Below are 16,857 nucleotides of genomic sequence, written 5' to 3' on the forward strand. Positions count from 1 at the left end.
CCCCAAAAAAAAGTCGTTGCTTTAATTTTTTTTTGGTTAAACATTAACGGACGGGTCAACAGCCGTGACGAGTGAAGCAGGGCTGCCCCCTTCTCCGTATCCCCCCACCCCTCCTCCTCGTACCGACCGACTACGGACAGGGTGGGGAGGGGGTTCAACACCCCTCCCAACCCCCACCGCGCACACACACAGCGGAGGACTTGTCACCGTGGAAACTTGCGAAATTTTGTGGCTTAGGGAGTACAAAAGGCGACAATGCAGCACGACTCAGGCATTCGTTCATCGATCGGAGCAACGAGCAGCAAGCATCTCCTCCTCATCCTCCTCACCTCATCCTCACCTGAGCTTTCGGACTGTGAACGCAAACAAGGTCAGTTCAAATGCACTGAACTTGCACGACAGGGTGTGTGTGCATTAACGTAACAGTGAGGACGTGCAGAGCTGGGTTTTGTGAAGTTGAGTACGAACAGTGGATCCGTGGAAAAGTGAGAGGATTGGCTCTGTCTGTTGGAGTGTGGGATTTTAACCGTCGGCTCAGGGTTGCCAACATAGACGATTGCTGCCTTGCAGCTCATTTAGGCAGGGAGGCATTTTGTATTGCACTATGATGGTTTTGTTCAAACAACCAAATGAGAGTCCATTAAAATGCTGGGCCTGATATATGTTTTGGCGGAAAAGCTGTTTGCGCCTTTATTGGGCGCAATTTTTCTTAGCCAAATTACCACTAAATCTCAATAACAATTGTGTAATGGTTTACACAGTCGCAGTTGAAACAATGTTGCGAGTTTCTAAAACAACCCACCCGCCTCTGTCCACCCAGCAGTATGAAAGGAATATATCAGAGTCCATCGTCAGGTCGTGCGAGATGGGGTAGCAGAGTATGGCTACTCACACTTCTACCAAAATATCTGGCCTGCGTGGAAGAGTAGGCCAAATACCCTGTCGAGGGGGTTCTCTCTTGAGCATCATTTCGTGGAAGCCATTTTGCCAGCAGTTGTGTGATTGAGCAATTGCAGGACTGCACCTTTACCAAACCCTCTCAGCCTTTGCATGTGTTTTTAGACCCACCGTGCAAACATATGTGATTGCCTCATTGTTGAAAGACTTGACTTTTTCTTTTAATTCTCCCAGATATTGAAAGATGTGTACCGGCAAGTGCGCCGACTTCATTGGCAAGGCCCTCATTCCGCTGGCCGTGCTGTCAATCCTCGCCAACATCCTGCTATTTTTCCCCGATGGAAAAGTGAAATATGCATCAGAGAGTAATCTCACCCCACAAGTATGGTTCTTCCATGGGATAGTCGGCGCCGGGCTGCTGGTAAGTCTTCCATTCTTCAGGGCTGGTGCATTCCAGCCAGGTGAATCACGGGATGGTTGTGAATTTCGAATTCAAATCCTAGTGGGGGTTCTTAAATCAGCCCATCATCCCACTGGAGTCAATAAAATGATTCCTGTTTTCGTGGTTGTTCTATGCCACTGGCTCACGGCTAAATGCTCATTGGAGTAGGAAATCAGTTTGACTATTTTTTTTTTAAATGATACATTGCGGTGGAGTGGTGGCGCAGTTGTTGGCGAGCTACTCCATGCTCCGCGAACCAAGATCGCACTCTGAATCAGCTCGATTCCCGTCCATGGCTAACATCTCCATGGGTATTACTTCACCCTGCTGGAGTGCCGTCCGGTGATAGGGTGGGGGGGCCTGACACGGTTCAGATAACACTCGCCACTGATGTTAGTCGTGGCTTGGAATCAAACTCAGATTGCTGGGCTCATCGTGCAATGTGTGAACCATTGCAACAGCCTCGCCTCACCAGATATTCATATAAAGTTCAACACGTGTATTTTGAGATTAATCTCTTTATATATTGATTTATATTTTATCACAACTCGAGTAAATTGCACGTATGCATTTGTGTACAACGACTATGTGCATGGTATATTATGTAGAGATTATACAGAATGTAAAATAATGTGATATCTAAAATTGCTGTAACCTTAATTTGATGCACCATTTTTCCCGTCGAGAAACTTTGATTTAATTAAGCCAGCACAAAGTTTTGTAAATGACTTAGCAGCAATTTTGTTATGTGCAGACGGTCCCAAAGATTTTAAACAAGTGTTGTAAATATTTTACCGAGTGCCGCTTATATTGCGTCGTTTATTTTGCTCTTTCAGATGTTCATTCCAGCCTTGCTCAACACCAGGCTGGATGAGAAGGGCTGCTGTGGAAATCGTTGCGGGGTAAAGATTACATTTCCATTTTAGAGAACACACACTGATGAATCGATATCATAAGCCAATGAAACCCAACTATGAAACGGTTGATTATATTCATCATCATCAAGCCGGATGATTTCATCGCTCCATCTTCATGTTGCACGTCCTCTCAGAAGCGCTCCATCCCTGGCTGCCACTCTATAACTCCTCATTATTCTGCCGAGTGATGAGTTCTATCCAAACCCACTTTCTTGTCTTAACAATTTGAATGAAGTCATTAACATCCATAGGTTCTCGATTCCATGTCTCGCCTCCTTGTCTCTCAATCTGTTCATCAAAACGAAATCTTTATGTAGACAGGAGGGATCCGTTGACCTACGAAGCTATTTTCACAGATGTACAGTTGTTCTAGCCTTGATTTAACCAGGATATGAAATAAAGCAATTGAGAGCGGTGAAACATGTCCTCATTGGCAAGGGTGACCTGGGTTAAATACATGAATAGTTTTGTATTTCTACGTCACCTTCTCTCTGCCCTCGACGCCTTCACCAACACCCACTCACCGGCACGCCGAAGCATCGTCAAAGAACTCCCACGACAACTCACGGCGTGGCCGAGGTCGTTGTCGAGCTTGGATTGGGGGAAGAAAAACGAGGGCTGCACATGCACACGTGCACGAGGCAATGGTCACGTGTACGATTTTAACGAGTGAACGTGAATGTTGTTGCAGATGCTGTTCTCCGTACTCTTCAACGCCGTGGGCATCGTGGGCGCTGGGTACTGCTTCATTGTGTCAATCACTGGCTTGGTGGATGGACCCTTTTGCATGGTTCAAAATGGATCCTGGGTGTCCCCATTCAAGAACGAAAACATCTCAACTGAATATCTTAAGTACGTGGATTTTCATGCCTTGCCGCCACAACCTCTCGCGAGAGTCGCCAAAACTTTTTGGAGGCTCTGGGCAAAACGCCAGATGAGGCCTTCTCTGAGACGGGCTCCACCGATCCTCGTTTTTATCAGACTCGTCCTCTTCTTGATGTCGCTGTCCTGGGAAATCTCTCTGAGTCTTCCCAGGCCCTGAAAAGTCTCAGTTTGTTGTCAATTTCACAATAATACACCACGTAAGACAAGGCTTGTAGATGCAGATTTCCCTTCTGCTGGTGTTTATTTGGTGTGTTTTAACACCCTTAACACCTGTATCATATATTTTTTTTAACATCTTAATACTGGCAAGAGTCCCATAGATATAACTGCTTAACCAAAGCTTTTAATGTTTGGCGCATTTGCATTGTCCTTGTACTGTCTGCCTTTTGGCAGCCTTTGACCTATGCTGCCGACCTTAACCAAGCCTACGTGTTAAATTAACCAACCCTCACTGACCAGCGTGGTAAAGTATGGTCACAAAACTCACACAAACCCATCCGGTTGTGGGGTAGCCCTCATCCAGCAGTGGATTGACATAGGGACTGTACATATACACGTAATTTTACATGATCAGTGTGTTAATTTAGTTGTCTCCGATTTTTTTTGTTGTCCCTGCAATATTTGCTGTTGTCTGACATGCGTTATCTTTGTTCCTGTCCGTGTGATGATTTTCAGCCTCACTGGTAACTACCTGTTCAATCAAGATATTTGGGAGGAATGTGTCGAGCCTGAAAATGTAGTCCTGTGGAACATCGTGCTCTTCTCGATGCTGATCTGCTTCAGCGGCGCCCAGGTCGTGCTGTGCGCAACGCAGATGATCAACGGCCTCATCGGGGTGCTCTGTGGCACCTGCATGAAGGTAAGATTCAATCCCTCGTTGCAAACCTTCCCCTCGCTACTTACAACGGTCCTCTCCCATTACTCCCAGTTAGGGAGAGAGAAAACTAAAATACATACATACATCGATATTTAAAGCCAGTTGAAAACATCGCAACGTAGTATCTGCCTCTCCCAGGAATACCAGGGCCACTGTATAATAATAATAACAACAACATTAGCGACAACTTTAATTTATCGTGCACCCATAATGTGGCAAACGTCTCAGCGGGCAGACATTTGAATGAGTAAATTGGAGATAATGGGTAGGGATTAAGCTAAGCGAGGAGAGAAAGGCCGAAACTAACGAACACTTAAATAGATTCACAATAGCATCACAACTCGTGCTTTCTAACTAACACCATACACGTACAACTGAATGGAGTATAATTAAGAGAAGTCTATTTTCGCCGAGCACTGCATCGATTCACCATATGACACCAATCTAACCTGCCAATCACAACCAGCAATCTGACGACAGCACGGCAACTACTTAAAGACACGATTTCAGGAAGGTCTTTCAGGTGAAAGTTGAGATGGTGTGAACACCTACCTGATGATTCTCGTTTGCATTTCCAGGGGGGGGGGAGAAACATTGAAAGCATTTGTAAAACGGGCTTGCTTTGTAACATCCTTCCAGGTTTTCTGAAAAACCAAATCAATTCACAAATTCCCTCCCCACCCACGTGACAACTTGATTTGATTGGCTCTGTTAGGTGGTGGAGTTATAGTTAATAAAGTGACACTATGTCTACATGATGATGTAATACAAAAGGAACTCATTATGATTCAACGTGAATCAGAAACTAATTGTAAATCATAATATTGGTCGTGAAAAGTATAAAAAATGTCATAGGTTAATTGACGTAAACATTTGCTTTATCGAAATTTGAACACAATGAACCGTTTTTTAAATTATATTTCCAGAGTCTTAAATCTTTATAGCTACAATTGGAGCAGAGAGAGGCAGATTAGTTTGTAGACGTCAAACCAACTGACCTATTCGTAAACCTCCAATCGGGTCATAAATGCAACGACTCTGCTCAACTGCGATAATTTCGACCAGCCCTAAACACTCAACAGTACATTCAACGTGTCCATTGCCTTCACCAGTGCGTCTCATGTTCCGTTGTGCTCGAACCGCTGTTTCCCCCCACCCGTTTTTTTCTTTCAGAATGAAGTTGTTTAAATTAAAAAAGAAGAAAATAAAATTAAAGAAGTAAAAGCAAAGGTTATAAAACGGTAAACTCTATGACCTGGGCATTGAGATCGCTGTCTGGAGAGAAACCTACAGGAATGCACACATCTCTTCAAAAACCAAACGACCACTTTATCCTTTGTTCTTACAAAAAAACGCAGTTGTGTACATTTTTTAAAAGACAATTCAGGCTTGTGAACTGTACGTTATGAATTGTTTTAAATAAATACTTCCGGATATGCTACTTTTGACTTTTGAAAACAGCTGTTTTTAAATGCGTATGCTACATGGCCAAAGGCAATTTTGTTGTTGTTGTTATTTTAATGAAATTTGATGGAGGTGAAAATTTCCGAGAGTTGTACAGGCATAATTGTGATATATTATGGTTACATATAGTATTTTTAACTTCAAATAAACATTACAATTGATTGTGGAAAATAATGGTTAGGAGGTGCCTCGTTGTTGTCTGGTTATTTTAAATGAATTGGACATGCTCCGTACAATTATTATTTACATCACTGTTTACCTTTATAATTGAAAATATACGAATTAAATATCCACAATAAACTCTGGGTTGACCAGCATATTTGATACTGTGTTTACAAAAATAACGATTTAATTTATGTGGCAAAAACTGAAAATTGTATTAAAAATAAATATATTTGAGAGAAAAAAAATGATACAATGACATATACAAACAATTACAGTTGTCAAATTAATAGTTCTGGTGTGAGATGTGCTGTGTGGTACCTCAAGTACTGTGAGTTGTGGTAACGGCATGGGGGAGGGCATTAATCCAACAGTGGATAAAGACAATGGCTGATGCCAATGATTAAGATATTGGATTTTAAGAATGATTGTGACATTTATTTGACCATGGTAATGGGATTCACCTGAGTTTAATTCCCCCGCCATGGCTAACATCGATGACCAGTCAATATCTGAAACAATCCTGGCACCCCCCCTCCCACCCATCAACCCACCCCTTAAAAAAACCCGCACTGACCAACATGGTGAAGTATGGTAAAAAAACATAACTAAGACAACGGGGTGGGTTATTATAACGTTACAATTAGTCACTGGATTCGGGATTATGATTCAATTTCAGAATCATACTGTACAACATAACACATTCCTGCGGAGGGAGCTGGTAGGAACGTTAGGTTGCTCGGTCAATGGCCAGGGTCAACGGCGGCGTGGTGTATTCCGCAAATATGCCCGACTGTGAGGGCGGGCACAAGCCGGCGTGAGTAGGTTAAACGTTGAGTTTTATAAGGGCACCACGGGGTGACCAGCCCCTCCCCACCCAGCCCCACCCCTCCCACCCCCCACCCAGCCCCACCCTCCCCACCCAGCCTCTCTCCACCCTCCCCACCCAGCCCCCCCCCCACCCTCCCCACCCAGCCCCTCCCCACCCTCCCCTCCCCACCCAGCCCCACCCCTCCCATCTTTGGATGCACGACGAACGGACGGACACAATAATTCTCCTGTGGGCTGGTGGAACCAGGTGGTTCCTACCAGTATCATACATAGTCTGCAGCACGAAGCGCCGCTGCTGGCAGTGAGGTGTCATGGCTGGAATGTGACCCCTGAGGTTGAGGTCACCCATGTGCCCGTGGTGACTTTAGACTGAAGAGTTAATTTCGCGAAACCTGCATAAAAACCCGAGAGGGCACTTTGGGCCTCATACCACCACCACGTGCAACAGGGTACGTGGATCCCTGGGAAAATGAAGTCTGCTGCACGTGAACTTTGGTAAACCATACTCTTTGGTTCTTTCGGTAAATCTTCTTGGTTCTTTCGGCAAAGTCACGTAGAAGGGAAATAATAAAATAATAAAAATAAAACATTATAAAATACAATTCTCACGACGTGTCGGCCACAACGCAAGCAGCCGTTTCGGCGTTGTGGCCGAAACGTCGTGAGAATTGAATTTTTAATGTTTTATTTTTTATTATTTAATTATTTCCCTTCTACGCGACTTTACCGAAAGAACCAAAGAGTATGGATTCCTGCAGTCACGAAAGCTTCAAATCAAGATTTAATCTGGTAAACCTGAAAATTCTACATTTGCCTCTTGGCTACTGATTATGATGATCGGGACAATCTTCGAAACACCACAACCCTGCATGGAAAGCAATAGACCCTATAGCGCCCGTAGATAATAGGAGTTGCAGATCATAGGGGAGTGGATACGAGGGTTCTCCGATATTTAAAATGTGAAGGACCTCTCAACTCTAACGAAGAAAAGATCTCGATGGAGCATGGAAATAAGCCAAGAACACACCATCTAAACTAGCAGTCTCAACCTTATCATAATTGCGGCCCCTCAACAAAAAAAACTTATGATAATTGTTTTTTGACCCTTTTATCTGGCAACAAAACTGACAGTTTTGTTGCCAGATAAAAGGGTAAAAAACCAGTTTTGTTGCCAGATAAAAGGGTAAAAAACCAATTATCATATTTTTTACTAGCAAATGAGGTACCAATGGTGTAAAAAAAACTTCGTTTAGTTTAAAACCACTGCTTCCCGCACCTCCACTTCCCTCCTCCACCGTCCCCATTTAGCCCCAAAAAACGCCACTAAGGTTACTCAGGCAGTGATCGATACAGACATTAATACAGAGGGATGACATGTCCATGGCTCTCGGTCAAGTGCCAGGCATTTGTTTCATGTCTGTGTTATTATTTGATCTTTATTTTGTCGCCATAACGTGGCGCCAACATTCCCGGAGCACATTAAAAAGTGTCTCCTGCAGGCAGCCTGTGCCCTCCACCACTCACGGAAGGGTCAAGATCCGCTGGTTTTGGTCAATTCCGCTCCACTCGGTACCAGTCATTGGCGCACACAAAAGAGCTACACAGAGACCTCAATGCGGGCACTCTGTGACGAATGCCCTTGGAACTGTGCTCCCTTTGCTGAAGATAACGATGCCATTTCCCCCCCTCCCACCCCCCTCGTGATCCCTTATCTAGAGTTTAAACGTCAAATGTTTGCCGTAGCCTTGAAGATAACAGGTACCTTCATTGGGGGGAGTTTTTTTTTATTAACAGTCGGCTGAGCGTACGCGGCTGATAGAGTCCTGATGTGGCAGGTGATTTGTTCCCAGAGAGTAAGGTTCAATCAAATGGCGCTCGCGTGATAACGTCACTTTATATTGAGTGCACCTGCTGTTCACAACCACAGAGCCAATGTGTGCTGTCTTTGTTAAATAAAGTAAAAACAATGGAAAAGAACCCATATTTTATTTACCGAGGTAAATCCCAACTGAGCCATTAGCGACCTGGCCACAAATGATAGCTCAACGAAGTGTCTTCTTATCGTGTGTAAATTTCCAGCAGCCATAGGCCTCGGCAAGGTAAAGTAAAATTTAAAAGGTAAAAACAACGAGCCTACCTTTACCCTACCTTTCACCTTACCACAATACAATCACTCTACCCTACCTTTTACCCTTTAGCAGGTAAGGTAAAAGGTAAAAAGCAACGAGCTTACCTTTACCCTACCTTTCACCTTACCACAATACAATCACTCTACCCTACCTTTTACCCTTTAGCAGGTAAGGTAAAAGGTAAAAAGCAACGAGCTTACCTTTACCCTACCTTTCACCTTACCACAATACAATCACTCTACCCTACCTTTTACCCTTTAGCAGGTAAGGTAAAAGGTAAAAAGCAACGAGCTTACCTTTACCCTACCTTTTACCCTTACCCCATACAAATTACCCGATTACAGGGTAATTACTAGGGAACTACTACACATGAACAAGGTTTTAGAACGGTAAATGCCAGGTAGAGCGCTTTAATCATATAGAATACTTTCGATGATTCCAATTTTACATGCTTTCTTTTAACTCACTGTCTGTTGTTGTTGTCGTTGTTGTTGTATCCTCAAATCTTGAAACTCAATTTTTACCCACTTCCTAATGTGGTATCGACTGCAAACTTGGTATACTTAGGTCAAACTGATGACAATACTATATTCTATCATTACAAATATATATATATATTTTTAAACATTCTTTTTTATATGTTATGTTTCGGCTTGGCTCTAATTGTCCACGCTCAACTGACGTTGGCTGTAATTGGCCACGGTCCCTGACGTGACAAGCTTCGGGGCCACTTCCTGGAGTCGTGGAGTTCTGCCATTACTAGTACACTTTATAAAAGCGTGTTTTTAATAAAGTTTGTTTTAATATTACTTATTAAATGTAGGCCACGGACTGCGCCACGGAGCTTTTAGCGGTAAACAAGGTACCGTATTTACCGGGTAATACTTGGCGCTACCTTTACCCTACCGGGTAATTCTTCCGAGCTACCTTTACCCTACCCTTTACCTTACCCCTTGGCATGTCGACACCTTTACCCTTTACCTTTACCCTTTTACCCGGTAAAAAGGGTAAATTGCCTTACCTTGCCGAGGCCTAAGCAGCCATATAATCTAAACAGATGTTTCTAAATGTGGAGGGCAAAAACTGTGTGTCTATGTAAGAAACGTCATTTGTCCATCAGTGCATCCGTCCGTCAGTCCGTTGGTTACAACACTAAGTTTAGTCTTTTTTAACCACACAGAGTCGCTCAGGGGACATTTTCACCGTAAGGAACCAGAGGATGTTCTTGATATTGGTGACGGAGCTATGTAACGTATTTTACTACCAATTACACGTACAAAAATATATACTTGACCCAATATTTCCACCACGCTCAATTACAATGATTGGGAGCGCCTTCTGATGGACATTAATTTAACATTGCAACGCGTCCAACCGTATTCACTCGCTCTCGAAAATCCCAAAATATCGACTCAAGAGGCGCAAGGAGGAACCCCAGACAAGTGGGAAGGTAGCCAAACAATTGCCAAAGCTCTGCGGTCCTCTACATAGTAAGGTGTTAATGAGTGCTTACATGTGGGATGACACTGGAGCACTCAGAGATAACCCACGTGTGCGAGGAGGAGGGGGGGGGGTACTCTCGATGCCATACGGACGGAACAGTTTAAGTAAAAATATTTTTGCGTATTTTATTCGCCCGGAGAGCGAGGGTACGGCTTCTCACCGACGCCCATGAGAAGGGAGTTTTGCAACATTTGTGCGGTGATCCACCAATCCTCATCTCCACATTGTTGAATTACAGGCGGGCATATAGCCACCACCGGTATTGCACCTAATGTAAAAAAAAACACAAGCAAGCCTAATTGGGGCTTCAGGTTATCTTAATATATGCAGTTTTATTTACGAATGTGGCTTTGGAATAAAATGCATTATCTTCGTGAATAATAAAGTGATGGTCCTGGATCATAAAGTGATGGTCCTGGATTAGTTATTTGTGAAGAGGTCCTGGATGATCATAAAGTGATGGTCCTGGATCAGTGATTTGTGAAGAGATTCTGGATCACAAAGTGATGGTCCTGGATTAGTGATTTGTGAAGAGATTCTGGATCATAAAGTGATGGTCCTGGATTAGTGATTTGTGAAGAGATTCTGGATCATAAAGTGATGGTCCTGGATTAGTTATTTGTGAAGAGGTCCTGGATGATCATAAAGTGATGGTCCTGGATCAGTGATTTGTGAAGAGATTCTGGATCACAAAGTGATGGTCCTGGATTAGTGATTTGTGAAGAGATTCTGGATCACAAAGTGATGGTCCTGGATTAGTGATTTGTGAAGAGATTCTGGATCATAAAGTGATGGTCCTGTATCAGTGATTTGTGAAAAGTTTCTGCCAAGTGCGTATCCAGTGTGGTCGTCTCATATATGGCCCCCATGACTCGCACGGCATGTGGAGGCCCTCATATTTATTAAATCACATCTGCCAACCAAACCGCGCTTGGCGATTTCACAGCTGTTACAGATGGGAGTGCGACACTAACTCTATTTCTGTTGAACTGTAAGTGGATTTTCTGCATATAACACGTAACTTAATAATTGCTCAATTTAACAAGAGGATTTTTTGGGCTTTTAACAAAAATATATCTCGGTCCTGTGATGTAGCAAGCAACCTGTTTAGCACCTGCACAAAGCCACATGGGGTCTAATGGTCTGTTGTATGTATATTTGAAGTGTGGATGTCTCTCTTCCAGTGGTCGTGTGGATTTTTCTCCGGGTCCTCCGGTTATTCCCTCCAGATTAAGAATGAACATGCGTTTAAAGTATATAATCCCACGGGAAAAGACACTTCGTTGAGGCTATCATTTGTGGCCAGGTCGCTTCTGAAAAATAGATTTACATTTCAGTAGTCCTTACCTGGTAAAATATTAAATAGTCGTAGTTAAGTGTATTGCCAAATTTCATGTTTTTATCGAGGGAGTTAACATCTCGCCACCGTTGCGAGATGTTTATTCGTAGATTCTTCGTAAATTCCAGCTCTGAAGAATTCAAATATAAATTTTACTTGGATACAATGAACATTACCATCAGCGTGAGAGTTAGTGGGAAGCGAAAAAGAGCTATACGGCTCAGTGTACCTTACCTATTTAAAATAAAGTTTAGTTTTAACTCGTGTTTTTGTTTAACTTCTTTGGCGGTGTAAGCAGTCAGCCGTGCTAACCGTTGTTGTGGGTCTCTCCTTTGTGTGAGGCCCAGGCCAAACTGATCCCCTCTCTGTGTATACACGAGCTAAGAATTCTTCAACGCTTGCAATTCAAGATCTCCCTCTACGAATACGAGATGATGGCAATGTGGGGGTTATCAAGGTGCTATAACACTGCTGATTGAGGGGGTGTACTGTGTCTTGTGGCGCCACCTGCCGGCGTGTTGGAAAATTAACGAAAAGTCAACATTTATTGTCATTAACGCTTCCGACTTCCCTAAAGAGGAAACGCGCAGTGTACAACAAACATCCCCTTATGGGCCAGGACCACACTGGCATTAAATGTCCAGGGATTCCAATTCGCGTACATCATGGCTAGTCAACTTGGATTACGTGATGATAATATCACTTTTATTGGCGGTTTAAGGGCAGACAAACTCCACTCTACATCCTGGCACCAGACAAACTCCACTCTACATCCTGGCACTAGACAAACTCCACTCTACATCCTGGCACCAGACAAACTCCACTCTACATCCTGGCACCAGACAAACTCCACTCTACATCCTGGCACCAGACAAACTCCACTCAACATCCTGGCACCAGACAAACTCCACACTCTACATCCTGGCACCAGACAAACTCCACTCAACATCCTGGCACCAGACAAACTCCACTCTACATCCTCGCACCAGACAAACTCCACTCTACATCCTGGCACCAGACAAACTCCACTCTACATCCTGGCACCAGACAAACTCCACTCTACATCCTGGCACCAGACAAACTCCACTCTACATCCTGGCACCAGACAAACTCCACTCTACATCCTGGCACCAGACAAACTCCACTCTACATCCTGGCACCAGACAAACTCCACTCTACATCCTGGCACTAGACAAACTCTAATCTACATCCTGGCACCAGACAAACTCCACTCTACATCCTGGCACCAGACAAACTCCACTCTACATCCTGGCACTAGACAAACTCTAATCTACATCCTGGCACTAGACAAACTCCACTCTACATCCTGGCACCAGACAAACTCCACTCTACATCCTGGCACCAGACAAACTCCACTCTACATCCTGGCACCAGACAAACTCCACTCTACATCCTGGCACCAGACAAACTCCACTCTACATCCTGGCACCAGACAAACTCCACTCAACATCCTGGCACCAGACAAACTCCACTCTACATCCTGGCACCAGACAAACTCCACTCTACATCCTGGCACCAGACAAACTCCACTCTACATCCTGGCACCAGACAAACTCCACTCTACATCCTGGCACCAGACAAACTCCACTATACATCCTGGCACCAGACAAACTCCACTCTACATCCTGGCACCAGACAAACTCCACTCAACATCCTGGCACCAGACAAACTCCACTCTACATCCTGGCACCAGACAAACTCCACTCTACATCCTGGCACCAGACAAACTCCACTCTACATCCTGGCACCAGACAAACTCCACTCAACATCCTGGCACCAGACAAACTCCACTCTACATCCTGGCACCAGACAAACTCCACTCTACATCCTGGCACTAGACAAACTCCACTCTACATCCTGGCACCAGACAAACTCCACTCTACATCCTGGCACCAGACAAACTCCACTCTACATCCTGGCACCAGACAAACTCCACTCTACATCCTGGCACCAGACAAACTCCACTCTACATCCTGGCACCAGACAAACTCCACTCAACATCCTGGCACCAGACAAACTCCACTCTACATCCTGGCACCAGACAAACTCCACTCTACATCCTGGCACCAGACAAACTCCACTCTACATCCTGGCACCAGACAAACTCCACTCTACATCCTGGCACCAGACAAACTCCACTCTACATCCTGGCACTAGACAAACTCCACTCTACATCCTGGCACCAGACAAACTCCACTCTACATCCTGGCACCAGACAAACTCCACTCTACATCCTGGCACCAGACAAACTCCACTCTACATCCTGGCACTAGACAAACTCCACTCTACATCCTGGCACCAGACAAACTCCACTCTACATCCTGGCACCAGACAAACTCCACTCTACATCCTGGCACCAGACAAACTCCACTCTACATCCTGGCACCAGACAAACTCCACTCTACATCCTGGCACCAGACAAACTCCACTCTACATCCTGGCACCAGACAACTTCCACTCTACATCTTTCACTATACAATTACGATACTATATATTACTTTGTACATTGTATTAAGCATATACATTTTATACTATTTGTTATTATACACTGTACCATATACAGTAGTGTGATATACATTAGGGTGGGTAGAATAATACATAGTGTAATATTACAATGTGGTTTATAGCAATACAGTATATAATTTAATGTTGGGTTTGTCTATGGCAGTACGGTGTAGACTAGTGTGATGTAAGAGAATACAGTTTAGATGGAAGCATATTATATTTTTTTACGACGTAGTATTGTAATGTATTACTTACTGTTAGTAACTCAGCTTATTATAGAGTATATTTAGTATACTGATGATACTATGTAGTTTATACTTTAGTTGTTTACGTGGTGGTTTTAGTTACTGCAGCTACATACTATTAACACTCTTTCCCTTTATTAATGCTACCCCTATCCCCTCCTTTTGATGCTGCTAATCCTGCATAATGCACGGACATAAGTAGTACTAATCACATACCTGCATTTCCCATATCCCCTCCCTTTGTTGCTGCTAATCTTGCATAATGCACGGGCAAAAGTAGTACTAATCACATACCTGCATTTTCCATTAATATGCTAAATTCCTCTTGATATGCAATTTTTTTGTCAAGACGCCCTTTCCCCCTCTTCCAACCCAGATTAAACATACGCTCCAAGCGTGGTGCTGTTTCATTCAGACGCTGTCTCCCCGACAGACCTGGTTTTCACCTGAGGACGGCTGCTTGCGTTGTGGCCGAAACGTCGTGAGCATTATTTTATTATGTTTTATTTGTATTATTTTATTATTTCCTTTCTACGTGACTTTACCGAAAGAACCAAGAAGATTAATCCCTGCAGTCACGAAAGCTTTAAATCGAAAAATGAATAAAGCGCTCTAACTAGCATTTATCGTAAAAAAATAAATTCCATGTTTTTTACCCCAGTCATTTACCCTGTAATCGCGAAATTTGTATGGGATAAGGTTAAAAGGTAAGGTAAAGGTAGGCTCGTTCTTTTTTTTACCTTTTACCTTACCTGCTAAAGGGTAAAAGGTAGGGTAGCGCGATTGTATTGTGGTAAGGTAAAAGGTAGTGTAAAATTTCTCTTGTTTTTTTACCGTTTAACTTTTACCTTACCTTGCCGAGGCCTAGGTAGGGGAGACGGGATCGGGGGGTTTGGGGGAGGGGGGTAGGGAAGGGGGATGGGGGGGGCTTGGGGGAGGGGGGTAGGGGAGGGAGATGGGGGGGGCTTGGGGGAGGGGGGTAGGGGAGGGGGATGGGGGGGCTTGGGGGAGGGGGGTAGGGAAGGGGGATGGGGGGGGCTTGGGGGAGGGGGGTAGGGGAGGGAGATGGGGGGGGCTTGGGGGAGGGGGGTAGGGGAGGGGGATGGTGGGGGCTTGGGGGAGGGGGGATGGGGGCTTGGGGGAGGGGAGTAGGGGAGGGGGCTGGGGGGGGCTTGGGGGGGGGGCTTGGGGGAGGGGGGTAGGGGAGGGGGGGAGATGGGGGGGGAAGTCCTCGGATTTTACGTTCCCGCCTTTTTCACGTACAGCAAATGCGCATGCGCGAACACATAAGCTCCACCCCCCCCGCACCCTCCCGCCGCGTCACGTGAGAGTGACCACGTGACGCCCCTTGTGGAGCGTGGCGTGAGTTCGCGGTGTCTGTTTGCTGGCGACGGACCTCAGGTCAATCATCGGCACATTGAGTCTTCGATTATTTAGCTCGCTCATCTCCCCGCATCGTCACTCTTAGTCTAACGTCGTCGTCTCTCCCGAGGACGCGAGGAGAACGCAGAGATGAACCTCACGTCGGCAGGTGAGCGACAAGCGAGATGCACGGGAAGTGTTGAGTCACGGGGCAGGGCCTGCGCTAGGCCTCAGCCGGTGACTTTATAATATTTTTTTATTTGTTTTCGTTAATTTTGAATTAACTTGTTTTGGACATTAAGTGCTAACTTGTTTAATGTGTGCGCCACTTGATATGTCTAATGGTTAATGTTTGGGATTTGAAAAGTCAGCTGCAAGCGCGTGTAACGCTGTGTATTTTAAATCGCTTAACACTTCAGTGTCTTTAAGTGTTAACAGTTGACACTTGTAACAATGAATGAACATGTGTTGAAGTTTAACATGGCTACAATTGTAACGCGTGTAACATTCGTCGTGTCTGATGTCGTGACCATTAGTATCTTCAATACTTAACGTGTGTGACGTTAACGCGAGTCAGCTAAGGAGTGGTGTGTACCCTTTAATAATGTTGCCGTATTTTTGAATGTTATAGTAGGAAAGAGCCCTCCACTAACATAGTTGAGCGAAAAATGTGGACGTCGTTCATAATAACTCTGCGTTATTGTGCTGGATTGTGTATTAAATTAAGAAAAACAGGAGTTTATCGTAGCACATGAGCGTATCGTGAAATGCAATGTTAGTTATTCAACTTATGCCTTTGGTGAATAAATGTTTTCGAGCAGAATTTGAGCATGCCAGCTTTGAATCATGTTCAACTTTCCGAGTTTCGCCTGTGTCATCCCAAAGGTCCCCGTCAGTAGGTTTGATTGATGTTGTTAGGACCAATAACTTAACATTAATTATTATGCACGAATTGTACCATATGCGGAGCTGTCGTGTAGTTTTGAACATATTAATTGTCATCATCGGGCTAGAAATTAGGTCAAGTGAGAATGGTGGAGGACTGACAATCCATGATGTGGCCATCAAAGGAGTGGTAATTGAGTCCTGAGTCTCAATTTTGTCACCGACCATGAACTCCAATTGTCACATTCAACTCATGATCGTGTATTGTTTCATTGTTTATCTTCTTCACGTGGCTGGTGATTTGTAAACAAGTAAACCTGCACTGTAGGATGTGAGGACAGACTTTTTGAAAACCTGTTATGTTGAAGCATTGCTATGCATTCAAAATTTTCA

At 44.3% G+C, this 16,857-nt stretch overlaps 2 protein-coding genes across 3 annotated transcripts in view; both read left to right on the top strand.

Moving 5' to 3' along the window:
- The first annotated feature begins 291 nt into the window (after nucleotides 1-291).
- LOC144950127 (transmembrane 4 L6 family member 1-like) lies at nucleotides 292-5,206 on the top strand. The gene is made up of 6 exons (XM_078880188.1): nucleotides 292-370; nucleotides 1,132-1,318; nucleotides 2,176-2,241; nucleotides 2,948-3,108; nucleotides 3,817-4,000; nucleotides 5,192-5,206. Exons 2-6 carry the CDS (start codon nucleotides 1,142-1,144, stop codon nucleotides 5,204-5,206), a joined length of 603 nt encoding a protein of 200 aa, XP_078736314.1. The 5' UTR covers nucleotides 292-370; nucleotides 1,132-1,141.
- Nucleotides 5,207-15,536: 10,330 nt separating this feature from the next.
- Nucleotides 15,537-16,857, top strand: part of PSMD1 (proteasome 26S subunit, non-ATPase 1) — a 152,677-nt gene continuing 151,356 nt past the window's right edge. Inside the window, exon 1 of one of the 2 annotated variants that reach the window (XM_078880149.1) lies at nucleotides 15,537-15,748. In XM_078880149.1, the coding sequence (XP_078736275.1) occupies nucleotides 15,730-15,748 (19 nt within the window). In that variant the 5' untranslated portion in view covers nucleotides 15,537-15,729. The remainder of the gene's footprint in view (nucleotides 15,749-16,857) is intronic. The other variant, XM_078880147.1, reaches the window with a different exon arrangement.

Source organism: Lampetra fluviatilis, chromosome 56, assembly GCF_964198595.1.
Source record: "Lampetra fluviatilis chromosome 56, kcLamFluv1.1, whole genome shotgun sequence".
In the NCBI taxonomy this organism is placed as follows: Eukaryota; Metazoa; Chordata; class Hyperoartia; order Petromyzontiformes; family Petromyzontidae; genus Lampetra; species Lampetra fluviatilis.

Excerpts from the sequence above, each read along its gene's own strand:
- LOC144950127 (XM_078880188.1), top strand. The coding sequence starts at position 1,142 with ATGTGTACCGGCAAGTGCGCCGACTTCATTGGCAAGGCCCTCATTCCG. Across the intron at positions 1,319-2,175 it reads TAGTCGGCGCCGGGCTGCTG|ATGTTCATTCCAGCCTTGCT; the intron begins GTAAGTCTTCCA and ends TTGCTCTTTCAG. Across the intron at positions 2,242-2,947 it reads GCTGTGGAAATCGTTGCGGG|ATGCTGTTCTCCGTACTCTT; the intron begins GTAAAGATTACA and ends ATGTTGTTGCAG.